At 44.7% G+C, this 17,082-nt stretch overlaps 1 protein-coding gene across 1 annotated transcript in view; it reads right to left on the reverse strand.

The window, feature by feature from the left end:
- Positions 1-17,082, reverse strand: part of MEP1A (meprin A subunit alpha) — a 35,262-nt gene continuing 18,180 nt past the window's right edge. The window contains exons 8-14 of the mRNA XM_077317420.1: positions 14,169-14,390; positions 12,280-12,426; positions 5,844-6,059; positions 3,574-4,047; positions 2,285-2,458; positions 1,366-1,558; positions 1-760 (exon numbers count right to left, since the gene is read on the reverse strand). Coding sequence (XP_077173535.1) covers positions 589-760; positions 1,366-1,558; positions 2,285-2,458; positions 3,574-4,047; positions 5,844-6,059; positions 12,280-12,426; positions 14,169-14,390 — 1,598 coding nt within the window. The 3' untranslated portion in view covers positions 1-588. The remainder of the gene's footprint in view (positions 761-1,365; positions 1,559-2,284; positions 2,459-3,573; positions 4,048-5,843; positions 6,060-12,279; positions 12,427-14,168; positions 14,391-17,082) is intronic.

Raw genomic sequence — 17,082 nt, forward strand, 5'->3', positions numbered from 1 at the left:
TCAAGAAAATGGAAAGCTTTATTTAAACAAATGGGTCATTTCACAGTTCCCGTATTTTTATATTCTATCGATGTTTACAATTTTGTCTGATGTATAATTTATAATCAAATCCTAATCGCTATTAGAGTGAAGATTTATGACACTCCCTGGAATTTGGTGGTTGGCTCCATCTCTGGTGGCAACCATTTTTCAGCTGGACCCACCACCCCATAGGTGCTCCAAAAGTGGCTACAAGCTTTTAAAAAGTTGGGTACTCCTGCTTTAAAATTGTCAAAAGAAAACTGCAGTTACAACATAGTTGTCAGTAGTTACAATATCACCCTAATCCTACATGGAGGGGTGGGGAAATGGTGTGGGACAGGAGCATCACAAGTGTGATGATGTCACTTCCAAATATAACAATGGGTAGCTCTAGGAATCACAAGAAACTCTATAGTTTACCATAGAGTTTTTTCATAGAGTTTCCAGTGAATCTTAGAGCTTAACAGTATTGTGTATTGATTTTTACATAGTAATGGACTACAGGAACTCAGATTGGGGAATGCCTGCCCAAACTGAGGCTCTGGCAGTTGTATCCTAAGACAGTGCTCAGGATGGCTCTGGAAAAGCATTTTCTCCCTCAACTAGCATAGAAATCATAACTATGGTGAGTATAATGGTTCCAGCAGCTATGCCAGCCAGCATTCCAAGGACGCTCCCATGAATATGCACTGCCTGGCATCTCTCGCCCGTGTAGAAGAATATCTTGCTTGTGGCACACCTGTGGATAAATACCAGGGAGAAATGTCAGGTCATGAGATGCATCCGTGGTTATCCTCAGTCTGACAGGTCATGGCGGCTTGCAGAGAAAGGAATGTCTCCTATAGTAATCAAGAGCGTCTCTAAAGATGCCGCGGTGATAATATTAAAGTGAGGTCAAAAGAGAGGCCACAAATCTGGTATGGTGGAGTGAACAGAGAGTAAGACTAGGCTAGGGGTGGCCAAACCATGACTCTCTGCTATATTATGAAATTAATTTCTCCTTGTTCCTCAAACTCTTCTAGTATCAATTGGCCATAGGTTCCAACATAACACAGATGATCCATGTCCTGATTTCCAGACAGGAGTGAAAGGGGCACCATGGAATCCTGGTTCTCCCTGCTGTGGCCCTGTACCACATCCATGTGGCGGTAGTGTGTGTTACCCAGAAAGAGTTCCTTTTGCCACCCTCCTGGAGTTGGCAGCCAGCCAGAATAGGGGGTGGGCAAGGCGGAACCAAGGCTGCAAGGCAAAACTGGGGCGGTTCCGTCACAAAGGACTTCTGTTCCTAGTGTTTGATCCTACACAATCATAGGGCCTAATCATTGGAGCGAGGCCCTCAGATACCTGCAATTTGCTGCTCCTTGGACGTTGACACAGGCACCATCGTTTTGGCATGGATTTGGGTCACATGGTTCGCTCAGGGTGGTCAGCTTGTCTCCCGGCGGGGCCAGCCTTTTCCTCCGAACTGAAGGGAGGCGTGGAAAAGACCGCCAGGTTTGCAGAAGGGATTGTTCAGAGTTCTTGAGATAAGTTATGTCTGGTCCAAAGAGAGAAACGGGCAGGGAGCGATAACATGGGAGGTGCTGTCAGTCAGGAAGCAAATGGAAACTGGTATCCCCAGGGTCAGTTTATTTTAAAGCGTAACCAAAAAACAGAGAGAGAGAATGAAAATTAGCACGGTGTCAAATAATGCTAATTGATTTTAAATGTTGATGTTGGATGAAGATGAAGAAAAAGAAAAGCTAGATTTTTGTACTCCACTTTTTACTATCCAAAGGAATCTCAAAGTGGCTTACAATTGCATTCCTTCCGTCTCCCTATGACAACCCTGTGAAGTAGGTGGGGCTGAGAGACCTCTGAGAGAACTCAAGGTCATCCAGCACAGGGGTAGTCAACCTGTGGTCCTCCAGATGTCCATGGACTACAATTCCCATAAGCCCCCGCCAGCATTCGCTGGCAGGGGCTCATGGGAATTGTAGTCCATGGACATCTGGAGGACCACAGGTTGACTACCCCTGATCCAGCAGACTTGCAATTGCCTTCCCTTCCTCTTTCCACAACAGACACCCTGTGAGATAGGCCTAGATTTTGCCCTCACCCAATTGGCTAGAACTGCTGTCTGTCCCGGTGCTGGGCCAATTGGAAGGCGTTTTGTGCCTTCCAATTGGCCCCTCGCCCAGGCAGGCCCTGCCCACTCTCCGCCCACTTAGCCCTTAGCAAAATATGAATACAACGAAAGCTTATAAAGATAAGATTTCCATACCTTCGAAGTCTACAAAGATAATAAGGACATCATTTTTCAGATAATTCCTTTGCCTTAATTGTTCATGTGATACAAAATTTCTCCATCCCCAGCCTTGACTTTTTCTACAGTTGCATGTAGGGTCAAATATTCCATGAGTAGTGGGATTTCTCCACCTTGAAGTTTTTTTTCTCCCTGCAAGATACCACAGATTATGTAACACTTATGGTCATTCTAGTAGAGTACATAAACTCTCTGCAGATCATCATATTCGGGGTTGCCTTTAAAAAAGGAGCAAAATACCGCCCACCTGACCTCATTCTGTTAAAAAAAAAAAAACAGGCTGGTGGTTATTTGTACAACTTTCCCCACATATTAGAAAATAACTTTTCTCTTCTAAGACAGCACAAATTAAATTGTCCCAGCTACACAAAATGGGCCCTTAGCCAGGGCCAGTTTATCCATGTACCACACGTTATGGGCCCTGTGCTTCCAGGGGCCCCGCACAGTGCCTTCCCCCATCGACCAGGGCCCATAGCCTCTCATCCCCCCCCTTTCTCTTTTGAAGTGATACCCCTTTCCACTATAGGGAGCTCCTTTGCCCCCAGTCTCACTGCTTCTACTGCAATTACACTCTTCTTGAACCCTGTAAATTCTTAAATTGGCTCTGATGCTACAGGCCCTGGGAATCCTTAAGCACTCCTGCCCCTAGTGTCAAAAATATGATTTATCCTTTTGTCATATTATCCTATTCACAAGCATGCATCTTCCTACTGTTCATATGCATGCATCTTCTGTAGCCCTTTGATCTGTAGCCTGGTCTTTTCACCTCCAGTCCTGGTTATTTTTCTGGGTAGGTGTGAATGTAGCAAGCCTGGAGCCTATGCTCCCTGCCCCCACTGTCCTGCGTCTGGGAACTATCTCTTCTTGGGGACCTTGAGCAACAACCAAGATGCTGGGCAGAAGACTGTCCATTTTGTCAACAAGGAACATTTGCCCCCAAAACTTTTGGCGTGGGGGGAGATCAAGGGCGAAAGGTAGATAAAGGCCCATTTAGTTAGTATCTTTAGTCTTAGCAAGGACCCTGTGATATTAAGTTTGTCATCTTTTCAATAAACAGATTTTCTTCAAACGAAGTCTACTTATTGGGAGTAATCAACAGATTCTTACTCCTAGTATCTTCCATACATTCAGTGTTATGCACTTCTGTGGAACAGGAAAGTAATTTTCAGCCATCCCTGCTGATAAATAGAAGCACACTTCTATTTCACGCTGGCTTTCTCTGTCAGAGCTGTCCTGAGAGGACATACCTTTCAAAACCTGAGTCTTGTCGGTTGTGAAGCTCCTTTCTATGGACAGCCGCTTCCGGACATCAGCATGCTGGTCAAGCACAGTGATGGTCGCCTGTCGGTTTAGAGCCGGCCATTCAAGAATGCCATCGTTCTCTCCGCTGATCAAGTGAAGAGAAATGCTGGTGCAGGGTTTAGAGCAAAAGCTCCCCAAGACTCGGGGAGTGAGACTTAGAGCTATACCGTAACCTTCAGGACTATAAAAACGGGGACTCAGCATGGTGTAGCCCAGAGGACTGCCATCAAGGAAATGAGAGAAGTTATTGATATGCCACACGGCATTTGGGCACCGAGTTTCACTGATGGTGATGTCATCGATGTGAATACCTCCAGATGAGCGATTGAAGTGACCTTTTTGCCCTTGGAAGATATACCTGAACCTTTCTTGACCTTTCAGGGGCACGTGGGCAATTTTCCAGTTCTTATTACCTTCTCCTATAAAAGGTGGACAAGGTGATTTATACATGTGGCCACTATTAGCATAGCCTTTTCTAAACATTTCATGTGTATTTATTGAACAGAGTACGGGGCCATGTCCCAGTGGCCAAACATCTATTGTGCATGCAGGTTCAATCCTCGGAATTTCAGATTAAAAGTCTCAGGCAGTGGGTGATGTAAAAGAAGTATCCATGAGACCCTGGAGAGGCACTGGCCATGAAAGACCAATCATCGAAGGCAGAGGCACACACCATGATGCTAGGGCTGTCAAGTCCACCAGCACTGCCAGTGGGAGATGGGTGAGCGCTTTCTGGGAACAATGCAACATGCTGACATCATCTGCAAGTGACATCAGTATGTTGGAGGTGTCAGGGGAGCAACGCTCTGGCTTTGGGGCAAAACTCTATGGTAGACCTTGCTTCTAACAGTAGAGCTTTGTCCCAAAACTAGAGCATCATCACCCCTCAATGTGCTAAAATCACTTCCAGGTGATGTTAGCAGTCACATCAAAATGTGACATTCTTCCATTTGGGGTAAGTTGGAGAGGAGTTTTGGGGGCAAGAATATGAGGGACCAGTGAACCTGACATGGTGCCCATAGGTGCCATTGTGTCGGTTCACATCTTTACTGGTGCCTGTCAAATGTTTTTAGGGAGTGGGCAGGGTTAGGTAACGCTTTTGCCCATCAATGCTTCTGATTTGCCATAGGCTATTTTAAGCTTTTTTTTTTTGTACACAGTTTTTCTGTACCCGAAGGAATCTCAAGCGGCTTACAATAGTCTTCCCTTCTCCCCATAGCAGAGTCCCTGTGAGATAGTAGAGGCTGAGAGAGCTCAGAGAGAACTGTGACTGACCCAAGGGCACCCAGTGGGCTGCATGTGAAGGAGTGGGGAATCAAACCCGGTTCTCCAGATTAGAGGCCACAAATCTTCACCACTACACCAAGGTGGCTTTCTTGATTTTATTGCCTGTGCAGATTTTTTTTAATGTTGCTTTGGTGGCAGCTGTTGCTATGGCACAAAGATCTTCACTGTATAACTGAAGATAAGCTGCGGCCGCCATTTTGTGGCTCTGCCTCCTGCAGCAGCTGTTTTGTGGCAGCCATTTTGTGGCTGTGTCCACCCCAGTGTGCCAGAATTCCAAAGATGCCCACAAGCTTAAAATGTTGGGGACCCTTCTGCATTTTTTCCCAGGCTAGGATGCTGGAGGCCTTTCATTGGATGAAAAAGTGGTACGGGGACATAGAATCATAGAGTTGGAAGAGGCCATACAGGCCATCTAGTCCAACCTCCTGCTCTACGCAGGATCAGCCCAAAGCATCCTAAAGCATCCAAGAAAAGTGTGTATCCAACCTTTGCTTGAAGACTGCCAGTGAGGGGGAGCTCACCACCTCCTTAGGCAGCCTATTCCACTGCTGAACTACTCTGACAGTGAAAATTTTTTTCCTGATACCTAGCCTATATCGTTGTACTTGAAGTTTAAACCCATTACTGCGTGTCCTCTCCTCTGCAGCCAACAGAAACAGCATCCTGCCCTCCTCCAAGTGACAACCTTTCAAATAATTAAAGAGGGCTATCATGTCCCCTCTCAACCTCCTTTTCTCCAGGCTGAACATTCCCAAGTCCCTCAACCTATCTTCATAGGGCTTGGTCCCTTGGCCCCTATATTTACATCCATAAATAAGGAAAGCCATCTGGTCTGTTGTACTCAGAGGCCCAAATTATGTAAAACCTTGACAATGTGTGTGTATGTCTGAGAGAGAGAGAGAGATTTCTGAGCCACTTTCAGAATAACCTTGAAATGTTTTCAGTTTATCCAGACTGCGAATGTTTCCGGCGCCATCATCCTTCATCACCCAGACGGCAAGCCAGTCATCGGGGCTTCCGGTGATTTTAAAAAAGAACTCGAGGCACTGCTGCATCCTCCTCGGGTACAGAATGCGAGATTTCAAGATGGCTGTTTCTTTGGCATCTCTAGAGCTGGTGTTGAAGAACATGAAGGAGCCATCGTCTGCAAATAAGATCGCGGACATCTCTGCTTAATCTCAAATTAGTGCAACTACAGGGACATCATGTATAGGTCGTGCTGGCTTATGAGAATATCGTTGTTGTTATTATTATTATTATTATTATTATTATTATTATTAGTAGTAGTAGTAGTAGTAGTAGTAGTAGTAGTAGTATTAGTATTAGTATTTCGATTTATTTCCCGCCACTCCCAAATGGCTCGCGGCGGGTTACAATGTCTTAAAAAACCCATTAAAACTCCCATTAAAAGACTTTAAAATGTCACAACATGGCAGCACAATAATAAGATCCCCTTCCTACCCCCATTCCTAAAAAAGGAGGGGTGGAGGAGAAGGAGGTCAACGATGTTCAAGAAGCCCGGGGGAGAGCAGTCGATGTACCCCGGCAGCCCCAGCCTCAACCATAGACCTGGCGGAAGAGCTCCGTCTTGCAGGCCCTGCGGAACGTTAAAGGGTCCCGCAGGGCCCGCAGCTCACCCGGGAGCTCATTCCACCAGGTGGGCCCTGGCCCTGGTCGAGGCTAGGCGTGCTTCCCTAGGGCCGGGAACGACCAGAAGATTCTCACTCGCAGAGCGCAGAGCCCTGCGGGGGGCATAGGGCACTAGGCGGTCCCTCAGGTATGTGGGTCCCAGCCCGCGTAAAGCCTTAAAGGTTAGAACCAGAACCTTGAACCGGATCTGGACAGCAATTGGTAACCAGTGCAGCTGCCTCAGCACAGGCTGGATGTGGGCCCTCCAAGGTGTGCCGGTGAGGACCCTAGCAGCTGCATTTTGTACCAGCTGGAGTTTCCGGATCAGAGACAGGGATAGGCCCGCGTAGAGCGAGTTACAGAAATCTAATCTGGAGGTGACCGTTGCATGGATCACAGTGGCCAGGTGTTCGGGGGACAGGTAGGGTACTAGTAGCCGGGCTTGGCGAAGATGGAAAAATGCCTGGCCGGCTACTTTCCTGACCTGCGCCTCCATAGTCAGGGAGGCATCAATGGTCACACCCAAGTTTCTGGCCTGGGACGCGATGGTAAGATGCGCCCCTGCCAGGGTGGGTAAATGCGCTTCCTGTTCCCGCCCCCTACTTCCCAGCCACAGGACCTCCGTCTTGGAGGGGTTGAGTTTCAGGCGACTCTGCTCAAACCATTCTGTCACTGCTTCCAAACATCTGGCGAATGGTTCCGGGGGGGAGTCTGGGTGGCCGTCCATGAGGAGATAGAGCTGGGTGTCATCAGCGTACTGATGGCAGCCCAACCCAAAACTCCATACCAGCTGGGCCAGAGGGTGCATGAAGATGTTAAATAGTGTGGGGGAGAGAACCGCGCCCTGTGGGACCCCACAAGGGAGTCCATAAGGGCGCGAGAGCTCATCCCCCACTGCAACTCTCTGGGTCCGGTTCTGGAGGAAGGAGCGTATCCAGCGCAAGGCTGTTGTTGTTGTTGCTATTGTTATTATATTTCTAAACCACCTGTCATGTCATACCTCACTCCATGCCATGTATGCCAGTAATAGGTGAACCAAAGCCCCAAGAACCATTGGTCTCATCTGTTGTTTTCCTGTTCTTCTTTTACATCCCTCCTTCTCTCCCCTGTGACTCCTCGCTAAGCTCTCAGCCCACATGTACACAGCAGAGCCTGTTCCCAGGAAACAGAGAGTGTCCTTCATAACGCTGTTCCTTGTCTGGCATGTTAGGACTCTAGTGAATAGTTCTGGCCATCTTTGGGCTACTAGGTGTAAAAAGTATAGCTTTCGCTTTGTTCTAACTGTACTTTGAAGATAAAAGTCTATCCACCGTGGGAAGAGCAACTAGCGGGAAACTGAAGCGTTGATGGGAGCAGGAAGGGTTTCTATATGTATCCTAGGTCTGGACAAGCCTTGAAGCTTCCAGATGTACCCTCTTGGATACAATATATTTTGAACTCTTTTTAATTAAGAATGTCTCAGTTGTCTTGTCTCCTATGAGAGAGTAGCCTTAGTTTGTGACACCAAATCTCTCCCATAGGGATACACTGGCCTGCATACTACCCCTACACTCGGTGAAGATGGAAAGCTTCTTCCAGTCCCTGGAGCCCAACTCTGGGTCTCTTCCATCAACCAAAGGGTTTAAACCTCTCTATGTGGAGCCCCCATGCACTCTGCTCTTTCATTTTTGTTGCCGTAACAATACTGTGAATGCTTTATATATCAGGGGCTCTCCAGTTTTGACAATCTGAGCACTTTTGAGCATGGTCCCCTTCGTAGGGTTGCCAGCCTCCTGTTGGAGGCAAGGAATCTCCTACCCCTGCAGCCCGTGCAGGTGGGCCCCCTGCTACCAACCAGCTGGCTGGCAGGGGAATTTATCAGGAACAAGAGGAAGGCTCAGGCTACAATGTCACTTCCAGCAGGGAACAGAAGTGGTGTCATCATGTGGGCAATATCTGATGACACTCTGGTATTTAGGCAAAAACTCAGTGGTAGAAACCATGTTGACTATAGAGTTTTTGCCCAAATACCAGAGTGTTGCCATGATGTCATTTCTGGTGCCAGTGAGGTATCCTGGGCCACCTTGCACTCCTGGTAAGTCCCCCTCCATCCCCTACTGACTGCCCCAAGGGACATGGCACCCCTACCTCCTCTCCCAAGACTACTGAGAACTATCCTTCTAGGAGATGGGGATAGATATCATAGAATTATTAGAACGATTCCACAGTGAATAAACTGGTAGAGGTAACATATATTTATAACATCGATGTATGAAATAAATCTGCTTCCATTGTCATGGTGAAAATGGAAGGAGAAAACTTCCTACCAGGTCCACCAACTTCAGAAATGCTTATCAGTTTCTATCAGCAATATTGCTCTGTGGCAATAATTACTCTGTAGCCTACATGACGTACCCTCATACCTTGATTGATTAGGAGTCTATAACTAAGAAAGCAAACGGGGAGGGGGAAGGGGGGAATTAGGCCATTTCCTGGCCATACTATCTATCTATCTATCTATCTATCTATCTATCTATCTATCTATCTATCTATCTATCTATCTATCTATCTATCTATCTATCTATCTATCTATCTATCATCTATCTATCTATCTATCTATCTATCTATCTATCTATCTATCTATCTATCTATCTATCTATCTATCTATCTATCATCTATCTATCTATCATCTTTCTAGCTAGCTAGCTATTTAGATTTCTATACTGCCCATTTCTTTGCAGCTCTGGGTGGTTTACACTGAACATTATATGTGTAAAATAATGTGAAAAAAAACATTTATACATCTCATGGCCTTCCTGAACCATGTCACAATGTCTTCCCCAGCCCTAATACTTCCAATAAACCAGAATATTACCCACCCTGAACCATAACTGCTCTAACCCTCACCCTAAGGTGAGAACTTAACTGGGTGAAAATACCCATTCCTTTACATACAATTTACACGTAAAATAATGTGAAAAATATTGGTACATCCCATGGCCTTTCCCAACCATGTCACAGTGTCTTCCGCAGGCCTAACGCTTCCAATAAGCCAGAAAACTTCCCACCTTGAACCATGACTACTCTAACGCTAACCCTAAGATTAGAATTTAACTGGATAATAATCCCTATTCCTTTACATAATTTTTTCATGTAAAATAATGTGAAAAATATGTATACATCACATGGCCTTTCCCAACCACGTTGCTGTGTCTTCCTCAGCCCTAATGCTTCCACTAAACCAGAAAACTACGCACCCTTAGCCATAATTACTCGAACCCAAACCCTAAATCGAGAATTTAACCTAGTGAAAATCCCTATTTCTTTAAATAATTTTTACATTTCAAATAATGTGAAAAAATACTTCTACATCCCATAGCCTTTCCTAACCACTTCACTGTGCCTTCCCCAGCCCTAACACTTCCAGTAAACCAGATTACTACTCACCCTGAACCATTACTACTGTAACCCTAACCCAAAATTGAAAACCAAACTGGATGAATATCCCTGTTCCTTAACATACTTTTTAGATGTAAAATAATGTGAAAAAACATATATAGTTCCCATGGACTTTCCCAACCATGGCACAGTATCTTTCCCAGCCCTAACACTTACAGTAAACCTGAAAATTTCACACTCTGAACCATAGCTACTCTAAACCTAACCCTAAGTTGAGAATTTAACTGGGTAAAATCCCTATTCCTTTACATACCATGTAAAATAATGTGAAATAATGTGAGAGATATATTGAACCATGTCACAGTGTCTTCCCAGCCCTAACACTTCAATTAAAGCAGAAGATCACCCACCCTGAAGCACAACTACTCTAACCCTAACCCTAAGTTGAGAACTTAACCGGGTAAAATCCCTATTCCTTTACATACCGTTTGCATGTAAAATAATGTGAAAGATATATTGATACAATCCATGGGCTTTCTGAACCATGTCACAGTGTCTTCCCAGCCCTAACACTTCCACTAAAGCAGAAGATCACCCACCCTGAAGCACAACTACTCTAACCCTAACCCTGTTGAGAACTTAACCAGGTGAAAATCCCTTTTCCTTTACATACGATTTACATGTAAAATAATGTGAAAAAATATTGGTGCATCCAATGGCCTGCCCAACCACATCACAATATCTTCTGCAGCCCTAGCGCTTCCACTAAACCAGAAAACTACACACCCTGGACTATAACTTTGTTAATCCTAACCCTAAATTAAGAACTCAACCGGATAAAAATCTCTATTCCGTTACATAATGTCTACATGTAAAATAATGTGAAAAAACATTTATACATCCCATGACCTAGCCTAACCACCTCATTGTGTCTTCCCCAGCCCTTACACTTCCACTATACCAGAAAACTACACACCCTGAACCATAACTACTCTAACCCTCACCCTAAATTGAGAACTAAAACGGATGAATATCCCTATGCCTTTACTTATTTTCACACGTAAAATAATGTGAAAAAAATATTTATACATCCCATGGACTTTCCCAACCACATCACAGTGTCTTGCCCATCCCTAACCCTTCCACTAAAGCAGAAAATTACCCATCCTGAACCACAATGATTGTAACCCTAACCTTGTGTTGGGAACTTAACCGATTCAGCTGGAATTGATTTGAGCATAATCCAAATCAGCCAAAGGACACATCACCATTTGAAATTCAGCCAGGCTCAACCAATGAATCAACCAAGTCCAAATCTATTTGGGCTTCTCTAATTCGGCTGGTTTAAACTAATGGAATATTTGATTTGACTTGAATAAGTCGGAAAAGTACTTTCCATCTTATCTAAGCTGAATTGCTCACGTCTAGTCATAGAACATTTTCTTTGTCCGTTCTTACCGTACTGGGAGGGTCCACAGATTATAGGAGCTTTAATATCAACACTTTTTATATTAACACCTACATTAACTGGCTTAGGAGCCTTTATATTAACCCCATTGACCAGGCCTGTGCACAGGAGTTTTAAAATGGTGGAGATGCAACACATTGACCCATTATGCACGGGGGTTTTAGCGCACATTCGGGGTGGAATGGCGGCGACTAAAATCACGGATAACGCACGGAGCCGGCTGCAACCAGCTGCAGCTTCGGTGCATGCCGCCGAAAAAGCCGCGTCAGTGAAACGCGGAAGAAAGCGCAGCTTCCGGGTGACCGGGGCGCAACCAGAAGCGGCGCCCGGATCGCCGCGTGCATAATCGGTTACTCTGGGTTTTGCCGCCGTCGCGCCCCGCCCCGTGTATAACCGGTATGCGTCGCGTCTTCCCCCTCCGCGTTTTCCATGTGACCCGAAATCGCCGTTTCGGCGGCCGTGCATAATGGGCCATTCCGAACCTTTCATGAAACTTTCCTTCATTTTTTCTATCATTTTTCTACCTCGTACTATTGTTACTAGATTTTCATGGAGTCATTGAGTAAAACTTTCTTTTATTTAATTTTTTTCAGGGGTAAATCCTCCAATCCCTCCTTCCTTGTGTATGGCCTTGCCTATGATCTGTAACTGCTCCGCGGTAGGAATAAAGCAGTAAGGGCTGTGGGTGGAGAAAAGGACGGGGCGAGTCCAGGATAAAAACTAGAAGGGGCCAATTGGGAGCCACGCAGCGGTTTCTGATTGGCCCCTCTGAGTGTCAATCTGGGGCCAAGGAGCAGTCACTATGAGGTTGGATGTTCAACCAGCTCCCAGGGAGGTCATGCTAAGTTGTGATGGAACGTCAGGAACCAGCTTTCGGGATGGAAATTACCTTTACACACTCCACTGAATGTATGATCTTGATCCCTGGAGTTGCTCTTTACGTGAAGCCAGGTATCATAATCTCTCACTTTCTGAACCAGACCGCAAATATCAGCTGACTCAAAATCGCATTGGTCCAAAAGCAGGAGCGGTCTTGCTAGGGAGAAGAAACCAATGGAAAGTAAGAAGGAATACGACAGACTTTACTATAATGCTGCTGCCCCATAGTTAGGGTTGCCTGATTCCAGGTAGTGCTTAGAAGACTCCTAGAATTACAACTGGTCTCCAGATGACAAAGATCAGTTCCCCTGGAGAAAATGGCTGTTTTAGAGGGTGGACTCCAGAACACTGATGTAGTCCCTCTCCTCCTCAAACCTTCCCCTCCCCAGGATCCACCTTACAAATCTCCAGGTCTTTCCGAACTCAGAGCCAGCAACCCTACCCCTGGTGACTACAGGTCAAGACGTTCCCAAGCTGAATATCCCTATCCCTCAAGCTAGTGCCTCACCCTCAGCCCCACCTCCAGCAACACGGGGGGGGGGATATTATTCAGTGCTGTATAATGGCGAGGCTGTGGGACAAGGAGCTGAAAGACCAAGGTTCAAATCTTCACCCAGCCATGACAAAAACTGGGTGATGTTGGACTCATCGCTCTCTCCACCTAACCTACCTCGAAGGTTCTTATGCTGGTAAAATCGATGAAGACTACATTTTCATCTATTCTGATGGAGAACAGACTAGATCCGGGGTGGCCAAACTGTGACTCTCCAGATGTTCATGGATTACAGTTCCCATGAGCCCCTGCCAGCATGGCGAATATTCGGCACTTTACCAATGATGGATATTTGGTGCTGCTGATGAATTTTTGGCACTGCCCAAATGGTTGTGGAAAATACCACCAAATCACAGCCATCTTATGGCAACCTGGTAGGGGTTTCAAGGGAGGAGACTATCAGAGGTGGTTTGCCATTTTCTACCTCTGCATAGCAACCCTGGGCTTCCTCAGAGGGCGCCCATCTGGATACTAACCACGGCCAACCCTGCTTCATATCTGAGACATGTAACAGAAAACAGAACCTATCCTGGGCTATACAAAACAATTTCACAATGAATATAAATAAACGTTTCTTATCTCTTCTTTTATATATATATATTAGAACAACCAGAACGGCCTCTAGATTGAACCGTTTTCAATTGGGTTTTCCTCAGTGGTTGTTTTTCTAAAATATAAACGCATACAATTAGTACAGGCTTATCAACCATTTTTACAAAACAGAAGAGAACATATTTATCTAAACACAGTCGTTATCCCAGTCTGCAATAATACATACCTCCTATAATTTTTATAAACATACAGTTATTGTTTCTGTAAGTATCCTTATATACATATAAATCAAAAGCAAGCTTTTTGGCTATTATTGTAAAACTTATACTAAAGGGCCAAGTCTTACCAACTATTGTATTGTTAATGGAGTCCTTCAAAAGGATTTAGAATAAAATAACACTGTTTTAAAATTTATAAAATTTGTAAACCTATTACCATTTGAAAATATTATTTGAAAATATTAATCCTTAGTAATAAGCTCTTACCAAGTTTTCCTCTCAGAATTTAAATCATATATCATTGTGAAATTGTTTTGTATAGCCCAGGATAGGTTCTGTTTTCTGTTACATTAATTTTGAACCGTCCTTTTATTCGTGGGTCACTTCTGAGACATGACAAGATCAGGCCAGCCCTGTGCCATCCAAGTCAGGGATGCAAATACTATGAAAATCCTGACTCTTAGGAAGAGAAGAGACAGAAAATCATCCCTCGTTTACCATTTTCAATTTTTAAGTGATTTGTTAAAATTGTGCTCCAGTTGCATCTCTGAGGTCTCCATCTCAATACAGACTTACCACAGTTGTACATCTGATTGAGTTGTTTGAGGTCAGTGCTGCTGAAATCCAGCCGTTGGCCAATAATGGCATTAAATTCAGGAATGTTGGCGGTAATGGTCGGCAAACTCGTATTTTTGGAAAAGGAGAACGGGCCGTAGTGCATAATGGACTCATAATCATAGGGAGTATTCAAGTCGGTGAGAATGTCCGTGTCGTATTTCTGGAAGTTGAGTACTTGATCTGTTGAAGAAAGAGGGAGTTACTCCCTGTTGATGCGTTCACAACGCTCACAAAGGGATTCTACTCCGAGTAGGTCCAGTGGCATCCCTGGATTGGGAGTCAGGCTGCCGCCATTGGGACAACAGGCTGGGACACCCAAGAGCATGGGCCACTTGCAGGGAGACCTCGTCTCAAAACTAGATTGCTCTTCTCCAAATGGCCTCGGGGCAGCTTACAAGAATCCGGCAGTTCAAAAGCCCATCCAATGAATAACCTAGCTAAAATTTTTAAAATTCATCTATTTAAAATAGCTTAGAAATACCCACATGAACTCTCTGCCTTCTAGGGTTGCCAGCTTCCAGTGATCCCATACAATCCCAAATGATCTCCAGATGACAGAGATCGGTTCCCTTGGAAAACATGGTTTCTCTGTAGGGCGGATTCTGTGGGATTATACCCCCCTGAGGTCTTTTCCCTGATCCTAACCCCACCACCCTTTTCAACCTCCAAATCTTCAAGAATTTCCAAATCCAGAGTTGGCAACCTGGTTGCTTTAACATTTTTGGAAGACGTACTGCATAAATGCTAAGTACCAGAAGGAAAACTCCAGAACAAAAAACTCACCCACTGGAGAGTCACCCATCCGTCTCTGTTGTTGTCTTCTACCAGCAGAAGACTGTGTTTTGTTCAACACATCCCCTCAATAACTGTTAATGCTCTCTTCCCTGATTTTAGGTTTTTCCACATTCTCATTTCCCTTGCTTGTAAGTTCCTGTTTCTTTGGAGGGAAGTGTTGTGCAATCTGCATGCATTTTGCCCCCTCTAGTGGTCAATTCAATCTTATACCATTTTATAATAAGTATGTTGTTGTTATGTTTATTCGTGTAGACCACCTTTCCCATGAGGCTTAGGGCAGGTAACATCAACAATAAAATACAGTCATAAATAACATTAAAACACATTTTACATTATGTTAAATCAAATACATTTTACAATCTCTACCTCTTCCGATTTGCACAGCAGGATTTTATGCCAGAGGAACTTAACGAGCAAGAAAAGTTAGAATGTGGAATAGCCCTTAGTGTTCCGTTTATGTGTTCATATATTTTTGTTTTAATAATAATAATTTCCTATATTATTTTGAATGCTGCTTTAATGTTCGAAGTGTTTTGACGTTTGCCATCCTAGGGACCCTACTTAGAAAACACAGTTTTGAAGAAAACAATAGAACTAAATATATGGAGAAGTGTTAACTCTCCTCCCCACTTGCCAGGCCACAGCATGGCTCTGACATGAATTGGAGTCCTGTATGGCTGCAACATTAAAAGTTGGGGGACGTTCAGATTTCCTTTTATTTATTTGTTTGTTTAATAATTTGTTGGATTTCTAGGCTGCCGTTCTTGGCCCAGCCAGCTCACGGCGGCTAACAAAATAAAAATAATACAATATTTAACACATAACAACATTAAAAACTAAGCATCCAATCCCCCCCCCCCCTCCACCAATGACGTTACCCAGCACAATTATGCTATTACGGTTTTGTGTTCATGCATGTTTGTGGATCCTTATGTACTTTTAAACTGCTTGCTCATCTCTTGTAGGCTTGTGTGCTCCGGCGCACTTTGGCTGCTTTGGCCATTGGCCGCCTCAGGCAAAAGCAGCCAAAGTGCACCAGAAATTGGAAGCTAAAGAGTAGTCAATGAATGTGGACTCTCCTTTCCCTTACTGCAGCTAAAAGACTCATATTACAACACTGGGAATATAAAAGCCCACCTCTGGATTAAGGATTTAGAACTCTATTTGAAGGTGTGACATATAGAAGTAAGATCTACAGCAGGGGTAGTCAAACTGCGGCCCTCCAGATGTCCATGGACTACAATTCCCAGGAGCCCCTGCCAGCATTCGCTGGCAGGGGGCTCCTGGGAATTGTAGTCCATGGACATCTGGAGGGCCGCAGTTTGACTACCCCTGATCTACAGTGTGCAAGACTCAAGAGGATACAAAGAATGTCCTACGGGGGGCATTGGTGGCATAGGTAATGGGCATATTTAAATCAGGAACTTCCTGGTATATTTTCAAATCCTCTCCACCCATGTCCTGATTGGCTTAATTGGAAACATTCTGTTCATTTGAGCCCACTTCCTCCCTCTTGCAGAACAGGCCGTTAGGACTCTCTCTTGTCTCTCTTTTGATTATTTAAAAAAAAACCCTATTCTTTTAAACAGCCTCTCTTTGCAAATTTAAACTCTGCCAACGGTTTTGAGATATTTGGAAACTTAGGTGTAGATCCGCTGTCCCTCTTGTTATATTGTTATCTTTATGTATGTCACGGAACAATAGAATTCTAAGGGGCCATACAAGCCATCTGATCCAGCCCCTCTCAACCCTTTTTTGACTACGGCCCCTTGGAAAGCTCTTCTGAGGTTCCGGGACCCCCTGTAGTAGTAGGCTGGCCGCTTGTACAATGAGCTAGGCCAGCCTTTCTCAGCGTTTTGACCATGGAATAGCCCATGACCTAGTCCTCAGGCTTTGAAAAGCCTTGGAAGTGATGCCAGAAGGCCTTTTCAACCAGAGTTTCGTGAAACCCTGGGGTTTCTTAATGCCCCTGAAAGACTTCCCCGCCGCGAGCCCGTTCTCTGGGAGCATGCGGTATAGAACTCTAAACATAAATAAAACATAAATAAATAAGCTAATTGATTCTTGTTCTATGTTT

The sequence above is a fragment of the Paroedura picta genome, chromosome 1 (genome assembly GCF_049243985.1).
Source record: "Paroedura picta isolate Pp20150507F chromosome 1, Ppicta_v3.0, whole genome shotgun sequence".
NCBI classification, from domain to species: Eukaryota; Metazoa; Chordata; class Lepidosauria; order Squamata; family Gekkonidae; genus Paroedura; species Paroedura picta.